Raw genomic sequence first — 25,494 nt, 5'->3', positions numbered from 1 at the left:
CACGCCAAGGCCAGTTGTTGGAAGGCGCGTCGAAACATGAAGCATACACCGCTCATGAACATGCTGTCACATGAAGAAGTCAACCCAGATATTAAAGCAGCAGGTTTGTAGTTTGTGAATTATGGTTCATGAGGTTTCATTCACGTGATATTCAGGTGACATTGCCATGAAACAAATGATTCGTGTTCGTGAAGCGTACATCACGTACAGGGCCGGAACATCGTGCGAATTTTATGAAGTCCCGTGCAATTGTAGTTGTCATCGAGAAACCAAACGTAAAGTAGATTGCGCTCAATGCAAAGCTGTCCATGATGTTCGCAAGAAATTTAAGTAAGTTTACTTTAATTGGTGGTTTCTCGATGAAAAGCTTTGTTATGATGACTGTAGCTTTCTTCAACAATATTTTGATGATCATTTCATCCAGTTACGATCCTGTAAGAAGCGAGATCAAGGCAATTATTGAAGAGATAAAAAAAGATTTTTCCAACCAACCGTACTCGGCCCTTGTTTTATACGAAGCATTGTTGTCTGAGCTGTGCTCACATCGGCCCGCCGATTTCAATCACATTAAGTAAGTCAATTATGCGAAAAGTGAGATCTTGCCATGCGTTAGAACAATAGAAATAACATAAATGTATCCTTACATGGGCTAGTGTTCAATAATTATTCCTAAATTTTCCGTGAATCCCCCTAATCCCCCTAACCCCCCACAGAGGCACCCCATCTAACCCCAACACCTCGTGTCAATGCAACACCCCAACAATCATGAACGAGTTGATTGAACCACAACTTATAAAGTTGTTTACGCTACATGAAGTTAACAACCAATTCAAAGTCAAGTTTCTTAAATGCGTCGGTGCTTCTATACAACCACTCAAGCTAAATGACATCATTGAGAGGTTTGTGATGTCATAATATGGTTGTTTGATAACAATGCACTTACATTATGACGTCACATTTATAATGTTTATAGATTTTTAAAGTTACGGCATTGGGACGACATTTTGCTGCGCGCTGTATTGAGCGGGCAGAATGTCTCGGGGAGACTGAAAGGATCAGAAAGTTTGAAAGAGACGGGATACATAGTGGAGATGAGAGTGTTGAAACTTGATCGTGAGCGAAGGTTTGATTGACAGGTTGTGTTTGTATGTTCGTGTAGTAATGTGTATGTGTATCAGGTACAATGCCATCGTAAGGTATTTGAAGACTTGCAAAGTTGTTAAAACATACAACGTTTATACGAGAGATGGGACAAGCATAACGTGAGTTGTGGATGTGGTGGGGTTCAGTGTTGACCATATTGTTTCTACAGTGTTGCCATAGAAAAGTGGATTTTATTTTACTTGGCCAAACAAGGGAAGTTTAAAGACGCTTGCATTCGCCTGGTGGAAAACTTAAACTTTTTTAAAAGTTTGGAAAATAATTTTGTTCTTGAAATATTTAGTTTATTATCAGGCGAGAAGTTAGAATCGGACACGCAACTTATGTCGACTTTCAACAGCAAACGTGAGTGTTGATGTAACAGGATTGTAACTTGTTACAAATAAATGAATTATTTTTATCTTTCCAGTGAATGTTGGTTCGTATAAGTTGGTTGATTGCGATGAAACCGTCCTGTTGCTCATATTCCTCGTGTTTATGGAAGTCAACCACAACGCACAAACCAATATTAGTTGCTACTTATGGTTGGCAAATTGGGTGAACAGGATGCCACTGGATTGCAACACAAGTAAAGTCACGTTGTGGGTTAAAACAAGTTCCGAGTTGGTAAGATTGGGGGGGCAGGTCGCTACGTCCAACTCGTGCTCAAGGTATCTGTTGAAGTGTTCAAGCATTGAGCCGCAAGCTGCATTGTTCACATGTTCGTTGCTCATCCTTAAGTTTATGAAACAATGTGCGTGTGATGCTGACGATATGAATCACTTCATTGCTGCGTATAAGGTATGGTGGTTTTAAATAAAATCTGTCAACTATTCCTGCCACCTCCTGTATTTTAATTGTTTGGTTCCCTTTGTTCGGTTATTACAATCAACCCATGTCGCCCCACATTACAATCAACCCATGTCGCCCCACATTACATTCAACCCATGTTGCCCCACAGAACAATGAATGGGGGCTGTTTTACCTTTTCACGCAACCCACGTTATTAACGTCCGGCCACCAGGGGGTGATATCTTGGCTCATCGATCGAAGCAAGCAAAATATTTTCAACATTTCTCAAATCAACGAAGAATCTTTCGATGCGTGAGTATTATATTTCTATTGTAAACCAATATATATATTATTTTTATGTTACCGTAGATTAATTACGGGATTTTCCATTGATGATGTCATAATGTTCATGGAAACGACGATTAAACGTGATTGGTGGAATTGTTCACCTCCATTGCTCCACCATGTGGTGAGAAGTTGCGCAAAGTTTGCTACGAGGTAATTGTGATATCATCATTTATTGTGATGTCATAACATGATGTTATGTTTTAGATTATTAACGACGGACAAGCCTTCTAGCTCACCCCGGTGGTTGTATGAGGTCGTGTTTCAGAAGATTATGGAGAAAAAAATTTACGTTAATGAAACAATGCATGAGTACTGTGATGTCATAGGGAAGGTCTGTTGCATGAAACACTCACTAGAGGTCATGGAAGAGTTCAAACAATTGTTCGGAGAGGGAGACACCCGGTGGTCGAATAGAAGCACCGATATATTGATGTCGTATAGGGAGGTTTTCCTGAGGTGGGCATTATGACATCATAGCTGGTATGACATCATATAATCATTATGACATCACAGAAATGGATTGTCGGGGAAGGAAACTGTTCTCTTTTTCCGAAACGCAGCCAAAGAACGAAACAACCTGATCGTGAAAATCATCTTTACGTATTTGATCGAACGGCATGATTGTTCAAGTGAAGCAAAGATAAATATCGTGCAGGAGGTGAGTGGGGGGTGCCTGGGTCAATATTTGTTTTTTTTTTTATAAAATGAATGAGTGTTACTATTATGACATCACAGATCATTGAAATATTGGAAAGCGACAACTTATCCCAACTTGAAAAAGAGAATTTGGTTTTCCTGTCCACGAAACTTTGTTCGCACGAAACTTTGAGTTGGTTGATTTGCATTCGGTGTTCGGCTAACGTAAGTTGGGGGGGGGGGGGGTTAAAGGAAGGGGGGGGGGTTAAATATAGTCCTTGGGTAAGTCATACACTGATGGTTCGTCGCCGCATAAAACGTTGGTATTTTAAGCACAAACAAACAATTGCAAAAAGATTTCTTACAAGTCAAACACACATGGTAGCAACTATATATATTAAACACGCAGATGCCGGATGGTTGGATGAAATTATGGCGAACGTTGCATGCGAACGTCATGAAGCGGTCGTTGAACACACTTGTGCAGCACACTCTGCAACAATTCACATCGGTGAGTACAACGTGATATATGATTGTCGTGATATACGATTGTCGTGATATATGATTGTCGTGATATACGATTGTCGTGATGTACGATTGTCGTGACGTACGATTGTCGTGATATATGATTGTCGTGATGTACGATTGTCGTTATGTATGATTGTCGTGATATATGATTTTCGTGATATATGATTGTCGTGATATATGATTGTCGTGATATATGATTGTCGTGATATACGATTGTCGTGATATACGATTGTCGTGATATACGATTGTCGTGATATATGATTGTCGTGATGTTTATTCTTTATACGCAGTGGATGAAAGAACTTTGCGTGCAAGAGAAAGCAGATGTCGATCGTTTGTTAAAATGTTTCAGAACATTTGTGTCAAACGTCGTCCATTGTTTGCTTGACTGTGGATATGAGGTTGATGGGAGTCGAACCATGATTATGGAAACTAGGTTTTTCATCGCGGACACGCAACTACGAAAGTAAGTCTTGAATATTAATCGAAACATCTTGAAATTAAACCTCATGTTTTGCAGCGAATATCTTAACATCGTCCAACAAGTGTTTGATGACATCGCTAAATCTAAACAAGTGACATCACAACCACACAATATGACATCACCATTAACAAACAACGAACAGCCCCCAGCACTAACTACTGGTTTACTTGGGGATTCTCCCCAACAGAGAAATAACGATAGTTCCGAGGGAAACCCCCCAAACCTGTCCTCACCAAGCGAGACTCACTACTGCCCCCAGTGTGGGGACTTAATGACATCATCGTTTAAATGTTCTAAGTGCGCAACACGACGCATGCGAGACGTCAAGTGTCCCAAATGTAGCCAAACCAACCGCGACATCAAAGGTTACAGTTGTCGTTACTGTTACGCCTCACTGCTCGAGGTTCTAACACTAGGTGGTGCTGTACCTCATGAAACAAAGATGGAGGAAACCGAGAAAAAGAAAGTTAAAAAACTAAGAAAGAAGCGATCGCAAAGTAAGCATTTGGTGGAAAATAAAGTTTCGAACGTTGAACAAAGTTGTGCGGCATCATCGAGCCTTGAACCACCAACCCCTGTGCCAACCAAACCTAAACAAGCAGTTGGTGACAAACTAAAAATTCAAATTGAAGAAGAGATTCCGTTGAAACAGCCAACCATGGTTAAGGTGAACCATGAAGTAACGAAACTAAGCGACTCTTCTTCCGACAACGAGACTAAAAAAGTTTCAACGCTTGTTTTGAAACGTAAACCCGAGAAACAGGTTTCTGTGGTCGAGGTGAAACGACCCAAACTCGATGTCAAACATTCGGCAAACAGGGGGGTTTCTATGTCAAAGAAACAACGAGATATTTTGCAACGAATGAAGAACATGGGGAAAGTGAAGAAAGGAGGGCAACATAGAAATCATGCAAAACCACCAGAGTGGGAGTTACAGTCTCGGAAACCTGGTCCCGCAAGTAGGACTAGTTATTTTAAAATTAATCCACTTTGGGGTATTCCCCACTATATACAGTTACCCCAACGGTTGGATTTGCCAAAAGTTTGTTTCGTTCAATTAAACATGTTCGCTCCCGAAGTAATGCAGATGATAAACACAATCCAACCGGACCTAAATATATCACACTTGTACGCTTGATTGTTATGTAATACCAGGTTGAGAATTAAGAATAATTTCTTGCGAATAAAAAAACATTTTCCACGTTTGTCATTCAGCATCCTTGAAGAGCCCACAAATAAGAAAATAATATTTTAAACCTTGCGAACAAATATCAGAATTGCACGATATAGTTTCGTAGCACAAGCATAATTGGCTGACGACACACGGGGCAACTTTTCCCTTTTCGTTTCAATCGCTTAGCGCATCTAAAACAACAAAACTGGTGACCGTTATTCCCGTGTACCATCGTTGCATCATTGGGGTTGTTCCTACAGATGTTGCAGAGCCCGGGGAAGGAGGAGGTTTCGTTCATCGATGAAGTTGATGCTGATGATGTTTCGGATCGAAGGGTTGGGTCAGCGGGGTCAAGATGAGGTTTCTTCGCTTCCATGGGTTCAACGTCATCAAGTTTATGTTTCAATGATTGTGATGTCATAAAAGAGGGCATTGTTGTAACAATCGGTGAACTGGAACGATTGTTTTCCGTCACTCGTCCGTCTGTGACATCATAACTTGAACTTTGTTCCATTGATGATGTCATATCCTGTGATGTCATTCCCCCTTCCACCCAGCCCCCCCTTAACTTCCAACAACCTTGACAAAATCCAACTTTTGGGGAATTCCTCGTTTTACACTCCGGACACGACCATAACTCCTGCGTTACAAACATAAACATCAAATATTCCAATGTTATCTATACTGACCTCTAGTGTTATGTCCGAGTCGATACTAACGTCCGTCGTCTCATCTTCCCCTTCATCATCGGATTGAAATTCTTTCAACCGGTGCAACTAAAATATATTTTACAACTTTCAAAATGAGTGTTGGTAGCACAATATGTATAAGTAAATGGATGGTCAGATCAGTTAAACCAGACGTCTTTAAATATATCTTGAACAAGTATAGTGGGACAAATACACCAAGTCGGTATACACACATGGGTTACGTGTACAATGTGTTGCAAGGCTAGATAACCTAAGTTTAATAGGAATATACACCAAGAATGGACATATGTAAGCTTCTAACTACTTCCATGGATATCTAGATAGGGAATGTGACTTACAGCGGTCGTATCTTCTTCATCAGATGTTATAGGCTCCGTGTCATCATCCGAGATCTCACTGTCTGTATCTACAGGCTCGTATTCAACAAGTTCATCTTCGCTCTCGTACTCGCTGTCGTACGCCTCCACTGTGGCTCGTTCCTGTCAATCAAACATTGTTATTGCCCACCCATAGCGAGTGTAACATACATGGCTGACCATAGAACTGTATGTACCATGTATATATGTGTTATGTTCCAATAACTCCCCCAACTTACATGGTAACCCCCAACTTACATGGTAACTCCCCCAACTTACATGGCAACTCCCCCAACTTACATGGCAACTCCCCCAACTTACATGGTAACTCCCCCAACTTACATGGTAACTCCCCAACTTACATGGCAACTCCCCCAACTTACATGGCAACTCCCCCAACTTACATGGTAACTCCCCCAACTTACATGGCAACTCCCCCAACTTACATGGTAACTCCCCCAACTTACATGGTAACTCCCCCAACTTACATGGTAACTCCCCCAACTTACATGGTAACTCCCCCAACTTACATGGCAACTCCCCTAACTTACATGGTAACTCCCCCAACTTACATGGTAACTCCCCCAACTTACATGGTAACTCCCAACTTCTTCCTCCGTGTTCGAATCATGATCAGACGTTACGTTTTCCCCCCGAGGCGAGATGAAATACCACCACGGGAGGGCAGCATCACTCGCTTTACTCGACGTTGGTTGTTCAGCTTGCGCTTGTTGTGGCTGTTGGTGGATGTCGGTTAATTATGTGGTACAACTAACTATGACATCATAACTATATATGACATCACAACCAACCTGAACTTCGGTTGTTACTTCACGCTGTGTGGCGGGCAGCAAACTCGGAAACAACAATTTCCATAAATCCCTGCGTTAGGAATTATGTTTAACAAAGTTCACCGTATTTAAATGTTTGTACTTACTTAAAGTCGGTGACGGTGAAATGGCTGGTTTTGAAAACTTCCCCAAGAAGGTCGTTCTTGCAACGAATCAAACGTTTGTTCGAAGGATTGAAAAGTTTCTTAGTTTCGATGTATTTGCCCAGGAATAATACAATCTATGATGTCATAAACCAGTATTAATTACTTAAACAACAGACTCAAGGATAAATTGTGTTGTTTCACTCGTGGGGGTGGCTAGCTGTAGTGACATAAAAAATGTCATTATGACATCATAAACACTTTCTTGTGCATAGCATCTATTTTATTCAAGTTATGCGTTTGAAAGCAATGCCGGGACAGACTCCTAATACATCAAGTTACAAATATTATACTTGGCTGATAATATGCTGGAGTTGTTTGATAATTAATACGTTTTCCAACAAAAGAAAATTATCCTATTCCGCTTTTGGTTGGAGTGACCGCCCCAACCGGGTGCTTGCATAGTGAGATAAAAATCAACTGATATTAACCATTATGTTGGAACCACCATTAAACAGACACCACAAGTGCTGCAATATATTTGGACCAACATAAAATATATACAAGTTACATACAACAACAATTTACCATCAAACACATCTTGTATTTATGACTTGATGCATTGGGAGTCTGTCCCAGCATTGCTTTCCAACGAATCAAAATTCGTCTGATTTGCGTAAGGTTAACGATTTATTACGTCACAATCGCAGTCTGTTACGTCAATAGTGGTATATTACATACGTTACAAGACGGTATAGCCTTGTTTTTTCCCACTGTTTTAACAAAGGAATCAAACGTAACAATACACATTCTATGATGTAATAATCCAACCTTGGTTTAATCCATGACGGCTGGTGTGGAAAATACGGTGACGCAGCACGATTTCGCGCACTTTCAAAGTTAATTTTCGACACAAACGCCCGAATTTAAAAAAAAAAAAATTATACAGTGGGTATCAGTGAGACCTAAGGAACATTTTGAATCCAAAATTTCAGGTGGCCACCAGTTTAAGAATTACCGTCACAAACTACTATTATGACATCACAGAATAGGTTTCAAGCATGAACGCACACGATGTACAATGTGTTAAGTGATGATTATTCAGAGTTGAATATATTGTTGTCTTGTACGTTCATGTTGAAGATTGCCATTTGTACGATGTATTGGATTGTTTACTTGAACATAAATCGTGTGTTACCACTCACCTGATCAGCTGTGAAGATTTGACCACTGGCCCCCCCCATTTGTAGCACGGCCAGTAACTTAGGGGTCGTTCGAAAATATTGAACTTTTGAAGTCTGAAAATCATTTGTTGTGACATCACAATTCAATGTTATGTTATAAATTGATATGAAATATTTATAAAAGTTATAAAACAATTAAAATGTTTATTATAAAAATTACAAGAAACTCACCATTTTATATTAGTATACAGTTATAACACAACACCTTATACACTGGAAAAATATTAAAATATTTAAATGAACTTATACCAAACCCTCAACCGAAAATATACTGGGACTAAATATTTCCTTCATCGTCGTCTAAAGTTCGAATAATTAAGTTTTGAATTCGAACGAATAATTCACTTCTTTACATCAGACAACAACATAATGATCTTAAGTTTTATATTAAACGCGTAATAAACATAATTAAATATTTCGACATAGGGGGGGGGGGGGGCATGCCTCAACCTGCCCTTATCTTTACTTCCACCTAGCGGTTGGATAAATTAAAAGTCGCAAACATAAAAATCTTTGTAAGTAGCTCTCTAGCACCAAATAGCGATTAAAGTTTTAATGCAATTAACCGCGCGGTGTCGCAAAACTACTTTTTTTGTGTCCCTAATTAATCGATCAAATTTTACTTAAATATACATAGCTTGTAGCTTTAAATATATTTCTTGTTAATTTGTTTTTTTTATTTACTTTAAAATCCTAAAAATATGTTTAATAACTTCCGAGAGGCCGCATATTGCTTCCTATGTTTCCACAACATTTCCGGTCGATTTTACGATTTATTTTAAAGCCTGATTACTAAACAGCAATTTATACTCAAATATAATATATTGATAATAATATATTGATAATAATATTAAACTTCTATATCATCTATTTATGTTGTCATAGTAAAAACCGTAAACTTGATTTTACCAAAACATAAACAAAATGTTTTTGTTGTTGTTTCACATCGAAAATCACGTTTAATTATTTAAATTCTTCAAAAATTTTCTCAGAAAGTGTTTTTTTTAAATGTTTGAATGACAAATAAATCATTAAATCCGTGACGGAGGCGATGCATCGCTGCGGGCGATCGAGTCGAATTGTTTTTCTCGCAGCGTCTCGTTTGTGACAGACTTTGTAGTTTGTAGACCGACAATAAATTCGCGAGTGAAGCGATCGCTTGAATTGTAGGTGATTATGACGTCACACAAGTATATATCGTAGCAAGCTGTTAAAGTTGTTTAAATTATTTTGTTGCAAAAACAAGGTTTAGTTGATTGTGTAGTAAATATGAGCATTGCAAGCTGAGGGAAACACAATGGAGTTTTGGGCGAATGTTTGTTGTTTGTTTATTTTATTTAAAGGTGAGTTTTTGTTGCAAAATTTAAATAATTGAAGTTTTTAATAAACTTTCTATGAACGCAATGGCTGCTGTTTACTAAAATAAAAACAGCCAAAACAAAAGTAAAATCACAGCATTCAATTGCATTACTTCTAACTTTTGTTATTTTGTCATAATTCATATTGTTGTTTCAACAGTTGCTTCATCTATGACATCACAATGTTACAATGAACCCTCTGATGTCATAATCACCCGAGAACAGCCATTGTTACTTCATTGTTTACAACCGGATTCATGTAGTGACATCACAAGTGCGGATGTGACATCACAAACAGTTACCTGGATGAAAGATGGTGATGTCATCCCGTTCAACAATATCTTCGGACGACGGTCGTTGCTTGGCAACGGAAGTTTGTTGGTCCGAGAACCGGTGAACCGCGTCGGGGCTTCTGACTCGGGGTTTTATTCCTGCCACGTAAAACATGACTCAGTGATATTTCAAAGCCGAGTCGCCCATGTTGTTGTAGGGGGTAAGTCATTGAACATCTATATTCACGTTTCAACTAAATTAACTTTCTTTTTATTTTCAGTTCTTGGTTCGTTCACGAAACAACCAAAGTCAGTTTCTTGCACAGCGGGGGCAACCGTTCGTCTCGCATGCAAACCTTCGAATGCCGAGCCCAAGCCAGTTATATCTTGGTTTCGGAATAATTCGTTTATTGGCAACAACAGCATTATGACATCACAAGCAAACAATACGATAGTTTTACCCAATGATGAGCTTGAGGTTTGCGCAACTATGGACGACGTTGGAGAATATTATTGCGTTGCTTCTAATATTGCGAGGGTTAGAAAGAGTTCGAAAGTTAGGTTAACTTTATATAAAGGTGACGACGTTTAAACATTATTTTGATAAATTGACATAATTTACGATTTATATTTGCATTTTTTTGTGAACCACTTTTGATTAAAATCATTTCATCAAATTAATAATAAATTTATTGGATTGAAATCAACAAATCATTTTTATTACAAAGATGACACGCAAGCAAACATATCACCAATATTTGTTCGTAAACCAAAGAATCGTTCGGTTATTATGGGCTCGCGGGTGTACATGGATTGCCTCGGTGAAGGAGAACCTAATCCTGTAATGACGTGGTATAAGGACGAGATAAAACTTGATTTCAAGTGAGTTGTTTGATGTTTATTATTGACATTATTTAGACGGTACTTTGCAGTAATTTGTTGATGTAATAATTCAGCGATATCACGCTAACGTTACGTGTTTGTATCATTGTGACATAATAATGATCATTGTTTGTTCTCATTTAGGTCACAATCGAACATCGTTCGTGTTGGCATTGGTGGGTTACTGATAAGAAACGCATCATCCCTGCACAGTGGAAGCTACACGTGTGTTGCAACTAATATAAATGGAAGATCCAATACCACAGCTATGTTGGTGGTATCAGGTATTTGAGTGACATTTATATTAACGGCCGATGTCTCATAGGACATTCATCACTGTAGGATTTTGATTAAATATTTATGGAGCCTTTGTAACTTAATTTTACGCCACTTAATTCTAAGCGAGAGTTGCCAAAGCTTTTAAACCCATAGATAAAGTATCGAGTTACGCCCGTAGTGTGGTGTACGTTTACTAACTTAAGTGTTTGGTTAATCAATTATTAATGTTTCAACCAACATTATGCTGCAGACACATACATTATATCAACGACGACAATCACTGCGTTTCCCGACCAAGTGATATCAACACCATGCAATCGTACACCTTCCACCAGCCACCATGTAACTTCATTGGTGAACGGTTTAACTTTACAAAGCACCTCTTCCATTGAAAACCAGGTAAGCGTTACGTTGACCCATTAACACACACATGCCTGCGCAAGTAAATTGCAACAAACCACCCGAGTTGAAATAATTGTCCCCCAGATATCCTCACTCGCGACGCACAACACTTTACAATGTTACGCAAACTTTGACGGAAGTTTTCAACAAAGGAGGATCCAACTTGATATTTTAAACAAAGGTTGGTTTTGTCATAAAGTTCTAAGAAAGTGTCAAATACAACTTAACTGATATAAACATTTGTGGCGCAAATAATTCAAGGTTATTGTTTTGTTTATTTTACTAGCTGTGAATATTCCAGCATTATTCATTTGAAACATTTATTGATTATTCTTTGAAACGTGCGTTTTATTGATTTATTTGTCAATGGTTTCTTACAAAGATTGTTCTCATAGACACAATATACAAGAAATTATTAGAAACTCGTCTAAACGCGACGCAACAATCCAACGATCTTCAGATTCATGAAGCAGAGCTCGGGTAAGTGATTGTTGTGTTTTGTTACATCACAACAATACAACAATACCCATTGTTACATCACAGAGCCTTCAATATCACATGGAATCACACCAATGATGAAACGAAATTCAAAGTTTTTGTTTTTGACGCCAAACTTTTAACGTGAGTTAATTCAAAGTGTGAATTGTTGCGCAATGTTATGTTTAACAACTGTTGTGAATTAAAGTGTGAATTGATTGACAGGTTGCGGAGTATTGGCACTTCGGACACATGGGCGACGTTTGATGCTGATCCTAACCATCTTATTATAGTATGTGTATTCACATACACCCATGTTGGGGTTGGGGAATATAACATGACAACCTCATTCATTGCACCAATCAGTGTGCACACAAACATTACATTCGATGATTGCAGTTCATGTAAGTTGTAACACAGAGTTTGAAACCTACTTTAAATGTCAGGTTGTTTGTTCGACCTATTTATATTTAATCCCCCCTTCCAACCAACCATAAATTAATTATCTCGCATTTAGTTTTCTAAATTAGTTTCCACAAAAGATTAACTTAATCCATGTAAATAATATTGATTATTACATCACAATGCAAACTGTATGATGTCATATACTGTTTATTCCAACCACCAGGTGAAATATCGGGTCTCTCGACGATGGCGACCACCACCAGCATCACAACCACATGGAACCCGTGTTCGACGCGACATAAACTTTGTCCGTTCCAACTTATATTCATTCAACCAACACGGAAGGTGAATAAATATTGGCCGTATATTCCAAAGTATGTTTTACACAAAGTTGTCCCACTAGACTTACACTACACGCAACACCACAATCACAACGAGGGGTTTGAACAAGTTCACTGAGCATACGTTGAAGGTTTGTGTGGTTGGTGGGAGGTGTTCGCAACAAATACAAACAACAACGATACAAAGTGGTGGGTGTTGTGATGATGTTGGATTAATTAGTTTTACGTGCTTCGGTGTTATTAATTAATTTAAATCCTTTCCACATTTAGTTCCGGACCTTCCCCCACCTAATATCACAGTAGTTGCGGAAACAAGTAGCTCAGCCATGATACGATGGTCCCAACTTCCACAAAACCACATTAATGGAATACTCAGTGGATACAAGATAAGGATTCGTAACAAAGTTAATCACGAGACGGCGTTTCATGAAATCCCGGCAACCGAGGTTCAGTTCCTCGTCACAGGTATTGTTGGCGTAACGAGACGTTGGGGTTTGGTCAACAGTCAACGACGTGATTTACCCGATCATTTATTTCTGTGTTTATTAAACATCCTTAATTAAAGTTAATCACTAATAATTAGTTGTAACCCACCACAGGTTTATTGCGCAATACTGAGTACTTGATGCAAATGCAGGCGTTCACTGGGGCTGGGGGGGGACCGCCGTCGCAGAAATATTCGTTTCGTACCCCTAAGCGAGATCGGCCAGGTGGGAACATAGAAATCTATTTAATTAGTTTTATGGATATCTTTGTGGGAGATATTATTTATATAATACAAGATATCTATGATGGTAACATATGTTACAGAATCCACACCTCCGGGAAAACCCCTCTCGTTATCGGCGCAACGATCGTCAACGGCGATAACTGTACAATGGCGACCCCCTGTGGAGAATATGTTTGTTCGATATTACGTGATTGATTGGGGAAAGCGGGCTCCTCACGAGGCGTCGAGGACCGTCGATAACAAACATCGATATTATAAAATATCTAATCTGGGTGGGTGTGTGATGTCATAGTAGGGTGTATGATGTCATAATACTTGTTGATGACATAACAATACCTTCCATAGAATCCTCGACACAATACTTCATAAGCGTACGTGCCGGTAACAACGTCGGACTCGGGTCAAAAAGTTTGATTAAAGTTCGAACAAAAAGCGCGGAAGGTCGGTTTGTTTGGTGGATGTATTCTTGTGGGGCAACGACGGTCGTTATAACATGGGTGTTCTGTTTCATACACCTCGTGCTCGCTTATGAGTTAACTTTGTGGGTGATTGTTTTTCTGTACGGCTGATAGTCTAACCACTATGCTATGATTTCGGACATATTATCTAATCAGGGTATTCCCCACAGCCGATATAGAAGACCTCTACCCCCCTCTAGCGTTGAACATTGACGTGCTTACACCGACCACTATGAACGTATCATGGCTCGATTCACAAGCCACCGGGAAAGTGTCACATTATTATATTGTAAGTATTGTGATGTCATAGTAATTATTAACATGGTAACATGGTGGTTGTGATGTCATAATAGTCAACAATAGCCAGCTGCGTTCGTACCCACAGTGATATGATATCTCTATGTTTGGTTAGTTACGCTTGGTTGCACATTTGATTGACAGCTCATTATGAGGAATGTTGTGATGTCACAGAAAGCTTTGTGACATCATAGTAGGATATTCCTTTGATGAAAGACAACAGTTTATTATGACATCATAAAGTAAAAGATTTTTTATGATGTCATAATAATAATAAGTCACCAAAATATTGAAACAATTTGTGACTTTACCGTCGTTAAACCACCGACATTATTTTGGTTTGTTGCCTGGGGGGAAGAATTATATTCAATCGATATTCATACGCTGCGTGTACAAAGTTTAAATTATGTTAAGTCACAATGTAATTGTTCAATTGCTGTTATGACATCATATTGTCTCATTGTTGGAGGATTATGACATGTTTCGCTCGTCATGGATGATCGTACCAGCTGATTGGTCGATGTGTTTTGCATGAGTGGTTTCAAGGTGCAGTTACATGACCAGGGGTTCCCCCCCACCCTCACCCCACGCAGCGAGGAATATTCGACCCCAAACCCCCCACGTGAGGTTAAACTTTGTCGCATCCTCCGTTCAAACCTGGTTCCACGCACATCAGGTTGAACACACGAGGTGAACATTATGTTGAGGCAAACAATCATGTTGGTGCGGAGGTCGATGGTTTGCAACCGTGGTTGGCCGGCGAAAGCGAGGATGAATATAACCTCGATTCTGTTTCGTTGTAAATAGATTTCCCTCACCATCTGACCAGTTGTAACAAACGCATACGAAGGGATTATTCTGTGAAATAACTTGATTAGTTCGTTTAAACAACCTTGGCCTAAACCACTCACCTTAGTCGGTTGTCGTTCAGTTTGACGACACGAAGCTTGGGTAAAAACATAAAAACCCCGGTTTGAATCTTTGAGATGATATTTTCCCCGAGGTTTAAATACAATAACCCTCGTAAACTGGTGGCAGGCGTTTGAAGGTCGCTCGTGATTCGATGAATTTGGTTCCGCATGATTGACAGCTCTTGTAGACTCGACTCGTGGGAAAGATGGCTCGCTAGGTTGAGCTCCGATATCCTCGTGATTCGATTTTGATCCAAGATTAATATTTTCAACATGGGCCAAGCGAACAATAAACATTTAGGGAGGTTGTGTATTTTGTTGCCACGTAGGTTGACACTTTTTAATCGTGGAAAGATTGTCACCACGTCGTTACACCCCCCTTTTCTTCCTTCCTTGCTGACGAGATTTTCATCTGATATTTCCAGCTTGGTTATCGCGTTGTAACGGAATTTAAATTCTTCGAAATAAACGGAGGTGTTGAACCCGATGAGGCGTAATGTGGTGAGAAAGTTCCCGTCGAAGCTAACGTGCGTCGTCCAATCGGGAATGTCGTGGGGAAGTTGGCGCATGTCCTGTGAATCGCAGTTGATCGTGTGGATTGTTGCGTAATAATCGCAAGTGCATCTCTGTGGACACCTGGGCTGCGCTGAAGCAAATCCAAACAAAACACAAACCACGATAACTAACCTGCACGACCTCATTGCTTCGAATATTTAACGAATATAATTCACCCCGGGGGTAACAACTGACGTTTCGTGCTTCACTGCTTCCGCAAATACTGAGCGTTCATGGTTGACTTAACGTTGACACCCCGTCAACGGGTAAAGCGCTCGCTTTCAAGTTTTAGGGTTAAATGGAATGTGTGTCTCATGTTCCATCCACACCTTCCCCCTGCATTACAACTCCCATTAAGTGCTTCACGCTCGCATCAACCACGCACGACAATCCTTCAAATAATAAAAAGCTCTTTTTGTAGAAACAATAATCTAAATATGAAATAATTATTTTCATATTACACCTGGCAGCAACAGCAGTGACTTTACTTTCAGTCTGCCCTACTTTATATTGTGGATTACTTTGGATACAGAATGACAATGATATATAAATATGTTCACAGATTAAATACAAGACCCACGTACCATCTGAACCTCGCGTGAGGTTCCTTAACTCAACGACCCTGTATTGCGTCATCCATGCGTTACGACCGTACACCATGTATGAAGTCACTGTAAGGACAGTCAGTGGAAGACGTAGATCGAGCTGGTCGATGACCGAGTCCGCTATCACCAAGCAAAGCAGTAAGTATTGTGCTACAACAACATTTTGTTAAACACCAACTTTTATATTAATTCACAAAGTATTTATAACGTAAATTTCCAACCCCCCATATTAACCCCCTCTCATAGAACCAACCACCCCACCCACTGACCTCACAGTTATGGATCTCAATGAATTAACATCCGTGCAACTGAACTGGCAACCCCCCGACCAACCTAACGGAGAATTGAATGGTTTGTTATTTCTCAGCATTGTTTAATAAACATGATTCTTATTTTTATCATAATTTGCTGCAATTTATCATTTATTATTTTATATTCAAACACAGTGGTTTAGTGCAAATATAACCGCGTTTGTTGGCAGGAACTTCATCTTAATTTCTCAACAAACAGGTTACCTCGTGTTTTACACCACCGACCCCCGCCATGATATCGCTAACTGGGTGATTGAGCCCGTGGTTGGGGACAAACTATCAACAGTGATCAAGGGGCTAACGTTGGACACCCAATATTACATCAAAGTTCTCGCCAGGAATACCATCGGCGTCGGGCCTTATTCAGAGATCATTGAATATAAAACTAAGTCAACGCCTCATGATGTCAAAGGTGTGTATTGTGACATCATATTCATACATTATGACATCACAGAGTCTGTGGTTAGTTCAAATGCCTTGTGTAACCCAGAGTTACAGGTTCAAATCTCGACGCTGCTATCATTCTGTACATATGTGGCCTTTTGCAAAACACTTAACGGCAATTGTTCCAACCTAGTGGCCACTAAATCAGCCATACATAAAAATATTCAGTTGCGAGTTCTTATCCGAATTTCACTCTCTTCTTTTCACAAGTGGGCGCTCTTATTAAGTTTAAAATTTTGAAAAAATACACAAAGAAACACTTTAGATTGGTAATAAGTGTAAAACAAATTACTTAAATACTGAAAATAACTTTATGAATATATAAAACACTAGTAAGAACATGTTTCCCAAATTAGGTAGGTTATATACGCTCTTTCGTTCTGTTTATTGTCGTCGGCTCTGTGGTGTAACGGTTAACGTGCCGTCGTTTCTCTTTGTTTCGTTCTATTTTATTATTTTTTTTTTTTTAGTTTTTTTTTTGTGTGATTAGCACGAGTTAGGGGTTTAAGGTTTAAGTCTTACGTGTGTAAACTGTAAAACTAACTGTTAGTAAAGGATTTTTTATAAAATATTGAAATACTATACCAATACACGTTTTATATGTCACAAAAACGATGTTTTTTAAAAGTCTCCAGAAAATAATAATAAAAAAATAATGCCCACTTGTGAAAAAAGAGTGATGATCTGTTAATGAGTCGTATGTAAAATAATCACCCACAAAGTTACATTCGTGGTAACTCGTAAGCGAGCACGAGGTGTATGAAACAGAACACCGGTGTTATAACGACTGTAGTTGTCCGCCATGCAAGGATAAAAAAGTTACATTCACCCACAGAATCAACATGGGTGATGCCAACGTGGATGTTGTATGTTATAATAGGAGGTGTAGCTTTGCTTGTCATCAGCGTCGTTGCCATTGCCACGCTCGTTGTCTGCAGGAACCGGAATGTGTGAGTATATTGTTTCTATGTTTATATATGATGTCTATGTTTATATATGATGTCTATGTAGAGACCGAACAAAGTATAAAAATCGGAAAACGAATGGAGTACGGCCCCCTAGTGGTCGTAACGACGGGGATGGATGGTCGCGCAACGGAAGTAATATTATGACATCAGCACCATTGTTACATCATGATGACATCATAGAGTTACAATCGTTACGAGCGGGACAATGTAAATGCGATCATGCGCGAACACCATCGGAGATTATTTCAATTAACAATGGAATCAATTGTAATCATGTGATAAGAGGTATTATGATGTCATAACCAATATTGATTGTTTTATAACAATGGTTTATCATGGTAGACAATGGTCGAAACAATTCACATTATATGTACAATGGTAGAGGAACACCCAAGTTTGCACGAACCGTATCACCGTCATATCAAGGTTGGTCAAATTGCTCCGCTGGTTCTACCAACTTTAATGTATATTCATATATTTACGTTAATATATATATGAACCATCCCCCCCAGATTGCACGGGCGACAGCGCGTACAGCAGCGATCCCCCAATCATACATTACAACAATGACGTACGGGATCATTCATCGTCGAAACTAAGTAAATATAAAACAGGTATATTGTTTCGTTGTTGGTTGGTGATGTCATAATAAATTCATTGTTTCAGGTGATTGTGATGTCAGAAGGGGAATTCCCCAAACCGAGTATTCTTGTCGGAACAGTTTAACCGTAAGTTTGTTATTATGACATCACAACAATGATTATGACATCACAATACTTTAGAACTCGATGATAAGCGACGAAACAAACAGTGATCTCGCCGACGTTGAAGATTTTGTTCGCGGAATGAAAACTTCGTGCTCCAGTGACCTCACGTGAAATATTATGACATCATAATCATACTGCCTGTTACATTGCCGGGGTGAAACATCGGGAGTTATTTGAATTTAAATCATCGAAGAACGCCGAATTTCATTAATTTTTAATTTGTTGTTTTTATCGTAATTAAATCTTTTTGTAGATTTTGTGGTGTGTGTCCGTCCCTTTCGTTGTTTTTTTATGATTTCTATGAATTTGTGCAGTTTTTTGGTTGAATGCTGCCACCTAGTGCTGCGGATTGCCTTTACGTAAATCGTGAATTTTATAAAAAAATGAAAACAAAACATTGTCGTCCCATGCTCGCAGTAGAGTTGCTGATTTTAACATCTAATTCACTCTGAGCGCTGCGGTTCGGTGGTTACATCATCTCGAACATTGTCGTTGCCACAAGGATAAATAAGTTGTATTGTTGTTTATTGAAACCATCCACGACAACAAAGTTTCCTCCAAATCCTCCCACCCCCCACTACACCAACCACCAACAACACACAAACCACAACCACAGTCTCCTTAATCATGCGTTGCATTATGGGGCTTGTTGCCATGTAATCCCTCATAATGGATGCTGACTTATTAACATGGGGGAATTCCTTGTTGGGGATTTCTTTACCCAGAAACTCACACAGTGGGTCCCATCCATCACTTAAATTAAACAGTAGAAGTCTGTCTTTGGGAACTTTCTGGAAATGATTAATTTAAATGACGTCACAATATATTACGTCATGCACATCACGTGAGCATCTCACACGTGACGCATCATGACATCATAACTACCTGTATGACGTAATTATTATGACGTCGGTAAATATGTTTCATGACATTTGGGCTCACGTTGTATTTCGACCACGGCCATAACCGCCAACAGCCATTGGTGAAGTTAACTATGATGGTGTGTGTTAATAATAAACACGATAATGGTGTACGTCACGTGCTCACCCACACGATTCGTGAATTGAAAAGATTTCCACCCCGAGTATGAGAACGTCTGTATGACGTTTAGCACCGAGTCCGAGGCCTCGGAATGTAGTTCGTGTGTCATGCTGGCCAACCAGGTGTCTTCGTCACGAACCGTAAGTATCACCTGCGTAAGTTGGAGTAATATAAGTGACGTCACCCACAATTGAAGGTATATATGACGTCATAATTACTGCGCGACTTTGGCGTCGGAAAGCATAACCAACAACCGTCATTGTTGGCTTATTCCAACTAAAAAAGGGTTTGTTCTGCTATAGTTTGTATTAATGACATTTTACTCGTTTTTTCTTTTTCTTAAAATGACGACCATGTTTTATTACGTCATTCATTCAAGTTATTACAGCTAAATTGGTCGAGTAAAACATCGCGTTTGCCTAATATTCGCTTTATACTCAAACTATGACGTCACAATACCTTCGCGGCAGGGTAGGCTTCAAGAATTTCATCGAAAAATAAAAACGAAGGGGTATCTATGACGACGTCTACGTCATCATACATCTTTCTGATGTCATCCAACGTCACACCACTACGTAACATCCGATTCCATTGATCACCATGGTACCAGTAATGCTCCATCCAATCATATATTTTGTAACCAAACGTCGACAATGCTTCGTTCATCGACTTCGTGCCCGTCTTGCAAAAACTCGCCACAATTACCTTCATTATTGTTGCAACTGTTATTCGCTATACCGGTTGGTGTAAATGAGTAACCGCCAAACTAAGCAAGACAAATATAATGCGGGCCAGAAAAACTTTAATGTTTGCATAATACGGCCGAGTAATAACGTTGCAGTGATTAATATTTCGCTAAAGCGCAGTTTGTGACGTAACAGTATAAACTATAACGTCATACATTAAAAAATAAAATTATTAAAAACATGTTTCCTGTGTTTGTTGTTTTCATTGAAATGGTGAATTGTTGTATTTGAAACTTACAGGGATACAGCGGGCATGTTGTAACATGGGATTAGCGACACCCGTTGTCATCAGCTGTGTATGGGAAGGTGATGATGCGACGTTGATTTATGTTGTGTTGAACAGTATGTGTGAAAGTGTGAAAGTGAACGTATATAAAGCCAACATCTTACTTCAATGCACATGGTTGTAACATTTCTAACGTAAGGTCTTATATAACTACGTATTAACAGCTTATTTTCGCCAGGTTTAAATCACGTATAGGTTTAATTTATCAATACAGCAAGATGTCGTTCGATTACGAAGCATGCCAAGATGCAGCCCAGTACCTCCGGTTGAGCCGAGAGAAAATTATTGAAAACCAAACTCAGAAACCGGACGGTAAGTAAAGTACCTCATGCTCACTGCCGGGTTATAACGATTGTTTATTAACTATAGGCAAAAAGTATGTTTGGTTTCCAACGAAAGCTGAGGCTTATGTGAAAGGAGAACTTATCAAGACCGAGAAAGGAAAATGTACGATCAAGTCAATCGATGAGGGAAAGGTAAAGCACGCAACTGTGACATACGATAAGAATGTTACAAAAAACCTTGCGGGCTTTTGAAATATTGCCTACTTCCCAGGAAATGACAGTGAAGGAAGACGACCTACAGGAGATGAATCCGCCTCGATATGAGAAATGCGAAGACATGGCCGGCATGACCTTCCTTAACGAAGCCAGCGTTCTTAACAATCTTCGATCCCGATACGAATCTTTTATGATCTACGTACGTCTGCTAATATATTTGATAACCTAAACATATGCCTTGCAAGATATTATTTGATTAGACGTATTCCGGTCTCTTCTGCGTGACTGTTAACCCGTACAAGATGTTGCCCGTATACGCTCCGTACGTGATTGCTGCTTACAAGGGAAAGCGACGAACTGAGATGCCTCCCCATCTTTATTCCATCGCTGATAACGCTTACACCGAGATGTTGATGAGTAAGTGTAGACTATACCAAACAATTTTATACAAAAACGAAAATTTAAAATACGATTTAGGAATTGAGGTTTTGTTTATAATAAAAACGTGAAGCTGTCTTTTTGTTGGTATTTTATTCCTTCCTATGTCTAATTAATTTGTCAACGTTTGATAGAAGAAACAAAAATGTAAAAAAAGTTTACTTTTAAAAAAAACAAACAAATTCCATATGTGTGTAAACCATCTGTCGTTTTTGCTACAATTTTTGGTAGTTTCAACAAACTTCGCCGATGTATTCGCAAGGATATTTAAATCTACGTTGTTTTGATTTCAGACCGGGAAAACCAATCTATGCTGATCACGTAAGTATTTTGACGCTGGCTTACATGTTAATAAAGGTAATATTTAATGTTAACACTGATGTGTTTTACAGAGGAGAGTCTGGTGCAGGTAAGACTGTCAACACAAAGAAAGTTATTCAGTATTTCGCTTTGGTTGCCGCCTATGGAGCTGCTCAAGATGACGGAAAGGTAAAACTTAAATCAATTATAGATTCGACAAAGTGTATTGGGTTTCAGATTAAACAATCCCCATTTAAATACATTCACAGGGAACACTTGAAGATCAAATCGTTCAATGTAACCCAGCTATGGAGGCTTTCGGTAACGCTAAGACTGTAAGAAACGACAACTCTTCCCGATTCGTAAGTGTTATGACGTCACACACACACTTATTGTCATAACCATCTAATATTTGAAACACAGGGAAAGTTTATCCGAATTCACTTCGGCAGCACTGGCCTTCTTGCGTCAGGAGATATTGAACATTGTAAGTTAATTGCATCAATGTTAAACAACTTGTATTTACAATTGTTGTTTGTCAGATTTGTTAGAGAAGTCACGTGTCATCTACCAACAAGAGGGCGAGAGAAATTACCATATTTTCTACCAGATCATCTCAGGGTCGAAACCTGAGCTTATCGGTAACTATGACGTCATAATGATTTGCATTGTTTCGTAACCATGGTTTGTTTGTAGACCAACTACTCGTAACAAAGGATCCATACGATTACAAGTCAATCTCACAGGGGGTGGTGACCGTGGATAACATGGACGATGGAGCAGAGTTGCTGCTTACTGACGTAAGTGTGGTGAGATGTCATGGTGTGACGTCATGATGACGGAGTTTAATTGACAGGATGCGTTCCGGGTGCTCGGTTTCAACCAAGAAGAGATATCGGGCATTTACCGAATCATGGCTGGTATTATGCACCAACAGAATATGAAGTTCAAGAACAAACAGCGAGAAGAACAAGCAGAACCTGACGGCACTGAAGGTGGGAACACTGTGTGTGTTGGGTGTGTTCATATGTAACACTGTGTTGACAGATGCCGACAAAGTTGCTTATCTCTTCGGTTTGAACTCTGCCGACTTTATCAAATACATTTGCCACCCTCGTGTAAAGGTCGGAAACGAATATGTTACCAAGGGGCAATCTTGCAACCAGGTAAAATACAAAAAAGTTGTCAAACCGAAAGTGCGTTTTAATAAATAAAACTACGTACAGGTGAGCTATGGTATGGGAGCTCTCAGCAAAGGTTTGTTCGGTCGTCACTTTGATTGGTTGGTCAAACTTATCAACCAAACTCTGAGCACCAAACTACCAAGAAGTTTCTTTATCGGTGTACTGGATATTGCTGGTTTTGAAATCTTCGACGTAAGTAAAATAATTTGAGTTGGAAGAAAAGATTGAAACGTTTTATTAACCTAACACCATACACAGAGCAACAGCTTCGAGCAACTGTGTATTAACTTCACGAACGAAAAGCTTCAACAATTCTTCAATCATCACATGTTCGTATTGGAACAAGAAGAATACAAGAAAGAAGGAATTGATTGGGTTTTCATCGATTTTGGAATGGACTTGGCTGCTTGCATTGAACTTATAGAAAAGGTACGACATTATTAATTCCCGGTTACATCTTAATTCGTTTTAATTAATTAACCACAACTTACTGTGAGTGTGTTGTATGTTGGGTATAGCAGCCACGCTTTTATTTGAGTTTGTGCACTCGAAATAATGTTATTATTACTTACAGCCCCTTGGAATTATGTCAATTCTTGAAGAAGAATGCATGTTTCCGAAAGCATCCGATGATACATTCAAAGACAAGTTATACCAGAACCATCTGGGCAAGAGCAAGGCTTTCGGAAAACCAGTAAAGAAGACAAAATACGAAGCTCACTTCGAACTTTACCATTATGCTGGCACCGTAAGTCAAATTATAAACTAAATAATGTCGGCTTATTTAAAACATCACATTACAGGTGGCATACAACATTTGCGGATGGTTAGAAAAGAACAAGGATCCACTGAACAACAGTGTCGTCGATCTTTACAAGAAAGCATCATTAAAACTGATGCAAACTATCTGGGAAGGATACGTAAGCCCAGAGGAAGGTATAACGATGGTTATGTGTTAACAATATTCCAATGTTACGTCATTATTACGTCACAGCCGCAAGTGGTGGTGGTAAAGGAGGCAAACGTAAGAAGGGGGGTTCCTTCATGACCGTGTCGTCGCTACATCGTCAATCACTCAACAGTTTGATGACAAATCTCAGGTAATTATTCCAACACAGCAGCGCACGTCGGGTAGCCAACAACGTAACCCACCATGTGTACAGATCCACTGCTCCACATTTCGTGCGTTGTCTTATACCCAACGAACGAAAATGCCCGGGAGAGATGGATTCTCACTTGGTACTTCACCAGCTTCGTTGCAACGGTGTACTGGAAGGTATTCGTATCTGCAGAAAAGGTTTCCCAAACAGAGTTCCGTATGGAGACTTCAAGCAGAGGTATAAACAACATTGTGATCGCGTATAATCGGTTGTTACGTCGTAATGATGCAATAATCGTTCGGCAGGTATCGCATTTTGAACCCGAATGCCGCTCCGGAGGGCCAGTTCATGGATAGTAAGAAGACATCGGAGAAATTGTTGGGTAGTATTGACATCGACCATGAGTCGTACAAGCTTGGTCATACCAAGGTAAGTTGGGAGAATTGGTGGGTTGTCGTGCGGGGAGTAACATTAACTTGCTTGGAAGGTTTTCTTCCGCGCTGGTATGATCGGAAAACTTGAAGAAATGCGAGACAACAAACTTTCGTCGATCTTCAAACTGATCCAAGGTAGAATGAGGGGGGTGCTTATGAGAAGGGAATACCAGAAGATGATTGAACGAAGGTGAGGGTGGTAAAATGTGTATGCATACCATGTAATGTGTTGTTATACAGACAAGCATGTCGAATCATCCAATCCAACTTACGAGCATTCTTCGGAATGGCGAACTGTGAGTGGATGAAGCTCATGTTTAAGATCAAACCTCTTCTGAAGACTGCCGAATCCGCTAAGGAGCTTGAAGAAATGGAGAAAGAGTTTGCTGAAACTAAAGTCAACTTGGAAAAGGAAACCAAGCGAAGAAAGGAATTGGAAGAGATGCAAGTCTCCTTTATTCAAGAAAAGAATGATCTTGTTATGCAATTGCAAGCGGTAAGCATATATCTACCATAGGTGCACAAACCTTGATAAAACGAATGTTTATCATGTTTACATTGCAGCAACAAGATCAAATAGATGACGGTGAGGATCGATGCGACCAACTTATCAAGACCAAGGTTGAATTGGACGGAAAGATCAAAGAACTGACTGAA

General features: G+C 39.4%; 5 protein-coding genes across 7 annotated transcripts in view; 2 read left to right on the top strand and 3 right to left on the bottom strand.

The window, feature by feature from the left end:
• Positions 1 to 5,084: 5,084 nt before the first annotated feature.
• On the bottom strand, positions 5,085 to 8,739 carry LOC100181157 (E3 ubiquitin-protein ligase Mdm2). The gene is made up of 8 exons (XM_009863070.3): positions 8,518 to 8,739; positions 8,308 to 8,400; positions 7,106 to 7,239; positions 6,981 to 7,050; positions 6,762 to 6,905; positions 6,151 to 6,291; positions 5,792 to 5,878; positions 5,085 to 5,742 (listed from the first exon to the last, which is right to left on the bottom strand). Exons 1-8 carry the CDS (start codon positions 8,518 to 8,520, stop codon positions 5,200 to 5,202), a joined length of 1,215 nt encoding a protein of 404 aa, XP_009861372.1. The 5' UTR covers positions 8,521 to 8,739; the 3' UTR covers positions 5,085 to 5,199.
• A 766-nt stretch (positions 8,740 to 9,505) lies between these two features.
• Positions 9,506 to 19,203, top strand: LOC100185116 (neogenin). 2 transcript variants are annotated; one of them, XM_026838446.1, is made up of 26 exons: positions 9,506 to 9,689; positions 9,865 to 10,197; positions 10,258 to 10,554; positions 10,705 to 10,858; positions 11,003 to 11,142; positions 11,388 to 11,536; positions 11,624 to 11,720; positions 11,935 to 12,019; positions 12,083 to 12,160; positions 12,242 to 12,420; positions 12,645 to 12,766; positions 12,825 to 12,951; positions 13,033 to 13,227; positions 13,362 to 13,472; positions 13,573 to 13,764; positions 13,838 to 13,933; positions 14,121 to 14,239; positions 16,276 to 16,456; positions 16,565 to 16,669; positions 16,829 to 17,041; positions 17,909 to 18,023; positions 18,085 to 18,326; positions 18,384 to 18,467; positions 18,554 to 18,640; positions 18,708 to 18,769; positions 18,824 to 19,203. In XM_026838446.1, the coding sequence occupies exons 1-26, from the start codon at positions 9,644 to 9,646 to the stop codon at positions 18,917 to 18,919; spliced, it is 3,705 nt and encodes a 1,234-aa protein (XP_026694247.1). In that variant the 5' UTR covers positions 9,506 to 9,643; the 3' UTR covers positions 18,920 to 19,203. The 2 variants fall into 2 exon arrangements, with proteins under 2 accessions (XP_026694247.1, XP_002120344.3); XM_002120308.4 differs by having other exon boundaries at positions 18,554 to 18,655.
• LOC100186696 (leucine-rich repeat, immunoglobulin-like domain and transmembrane domain-containing protein 2) lies at positions 14,219 to 16,269 on the bottom strand. Its single transcript, XM_002126261.4, has 2 exons — positions 15,159 to 16,269; positions 14,219 to 15,105 (listed from the first exon to the last, which is right to left on the bottom strand). The coding sequence occupies exons 1-2, from the start codon at positions 15,857 to 15,859 to the stop codon at positions 14,652 to 14,654; spliced, it is 1,155 nt and encodes a 384-aa protein (XP_002126297.2). The 5' UTR covers positions 15,860 to 16,269; the 3' UTR covers positions 14,219 to 14,651.
• Positions 19,100 to 20,766, bottom strand: LOC101242769. 2 transcript variants are annotated; one of them, XM_026838448.1, is made up of 4 exons: positions 20,309 to 20,766; positions 19,862 to 20,000; positions 19,694 to 19,800; positions 19,100 to 19,599 (listed from the first exon to the last, which is right to left on the bottom strand). In XM_026838448.1, the coding sequence occupies exons 1-4, from the start codon at positions 20,558 to 20,560 to the stop codon at positions 19,333 to 19,335; spliced, it is 765 nt and encodes a 254-aa protein (XP_026694249.1). In that variant the 5' UTR covers positions 20,561 to 20,766; the 3' UTR covers positions 19,100 to 19,332. The 2 variants fall into 2 exon arrangements, with proteins under 2 accessions (XP_026694249.1, XP_026694248.1); XM_026838447.1 differs by having other exon boundaries at positions 19,856 to 20,000; positions 20,309 to 20,762.
• Positions 20,767 to 21,034: 268 nt separating this feature from the next.
• The window catches only part of LOC100186390 (myosin-6-like), a 10,864-nt gene continuing 6,404 nt past the window's right edge, over positions 21,035 to 25,494 (top strand). Inside the window, exons 1-22 of the mRNA XM_026838441.1 lie at positions 21,035 to 21,193; positions 21,251 to 21,357; positions 21,437 to 21,580; positions 21,642 to 21,798; positions 22,113 to 22,140; positions 22,212 to 22,308; positions 22,389 to 22,481; positions 22,543 to 22,606; positions 22,662 to 22,760; positions 22,816 to 22,919; positions 22,976 to 23,114; positions 23,167 to 23,285; positions 23,346 to 23,495; positions 23,562 to 23,732; positions 23,878 to 24,051; positions 24,107 to 24,239; positions 24,298 to 24,403; positions 24,467 to 24,640; positions 24,709 to 24,832; positions 24,891 to 25,027; positions 25,078 to 25,333; positions 25,402 to 25,492. Of these exons, the coding sequence (XP_026694242.1) occupies positions 21,100 to 21,193; positions 21,251 to 21,357; positions 21,437 to 21,580; positions 21,642 to 21,798; positions 22,113 to 22,140; positions 22,212 to 22,308; positions 22,389 to 22,481; positions 22,543 to 22,606; positions 22,662 to 22,760; positions 22,816 to 22,919; positions 22,976 to 23,114; positions 23,167 to 23,285; positions 23,346 to 23,495; positions 23,562 to 23,732; positions 23,878 to 24,051; positions 24,107 to 24,239; positions 24,298 to 24,403; positions 24,467 to 24,640; positions 24,709 to 24,832; positions 24,891 to 25,027; positions 25,078 to 25,333; positions 25,402 to 25,492 (2,761 nt within the window). The 5' untranslated portion in view covers positions 21,035 to 21,099. The remainder of the gene's footprint in view (positions 21,194 to 21,250; positions 21,358 to 21,436; positions 21,581 to 21,641; positions 21,799 to 22,112; positions 22,141 to 22,211; positions 22,309 to 22,388; positions 22,482 to 22,542; positions 22,607 to 22,661; positions 22,761 to 22,815; positions 22,920 to 22,975; positions 23,115 to 23,166; positions 23,286 to 23,345; positions 23,496 to 23,561; positions 23,733 to 23,877; positions 24,052 to 24,106; positions 24,240 to 24,297; positions 24,404 to 24,466; positions 24,641 to 24,708; positions 24,833 to 24,890; positions 25,028 to 25,077; positions 25,334 to 25,401; positions 25,493 to 25,494) is intronic.

Source organism: Ciona intestinalis, unplaced genomic scaffold (assembly GCF_000224145.3).
Source record: "Ciona intestinalis unplaced genomic scaffold, KH HT000087.2, whole genome shotgun sequence".
NCBI classification, from domain to species: domain Eukaryota; kingdom Metazoa; phylum Chordata; class Ascidiacea; order Phlebobranchia; family Cionidae; genus Ciona; species Ciona intestinalis.
Note: the sequence above shows the minus strand (reverse complement) of the source record. Positions and strands in the feature narration are given on the sequence as shown.

Excerpts from the sequence above, each read along its gene's own strand:
- LOC100181157 (XM_009863070.3), bottom strand. Across the intron at positions 7,051-7,105 it reads TTCACCGTCACCGACTTTAA|GGATTTATGGAAATTGTTGT; the intron begins GTAAGTACAAAC and ends TTCCTAACGCAG. Across the intron at positions 6,292-6,761 it reads AAGAAGTTGGGAGTTACCAT|GAACGAGCCACAGTGGAGGC; the intron begins GTAAGTTGGGGG and ends TTTGATTGACAG.
- LOC100185116 (XM_002120308.4), top strand. The coding sequence starts at position 9,644 with ATGGAGTTTTGGGCGAATGTTTGTTGTTTGTTTATTTTATTTAAAG. Across the intron at positions 18,024-18,084 it reads GTCTGCAGGAACCGGAATGT|AGACCGAACAAAGTATAAAA; the intron begins GTGAGTATATTG and ends ATGTCTATGTAG. Across the intron at positions 18,468-18,553 it reads CGTATCACCGTCATATCAAG|ATTGCACGGGCGACAGCGCG; the intron begins GTTGGTCAAATT and ends CATCCCCCCCAG.
- LOC100186696 (XM_002126261.4), bottom strand. The coding sequence starts at position 15,859 with ATGAGGTCGTGCAGGTTAGTTATCGTGGTTTGTGTTTTGTTTGGATTT. Across the intron at positions 15,106-15,158 it reads CTGAACGACAACCGACTAAG|AATAATCCCTTCGTATGCGT; the intron begins GTGAGTGGTTTA and ends GTTATTTCACAG.
- LOC101242769 (XM_026838447.1), bottom strand. The coding sequence starts at position 20,560 with ATGAAGGTAATTGTGGCGAGTTTTTGCAAGACGGGCACGAAGTCGATG. Across the intron at positions 20,001-20,308 it reads AAGCCTACCCTGCCGCGAAG|GTGATACTTACGGTTCGTGA; the intron begins GTATTGTGACGT and ends CAACTTACGCAG. Across the intron at positions 19,600-19,693 it reads ATAATAATTACGTCATACAG|AAAGTTCCCAAAGACAGACT; the intron begins GTAGTTATGATG and ends AATCATTTCCAG.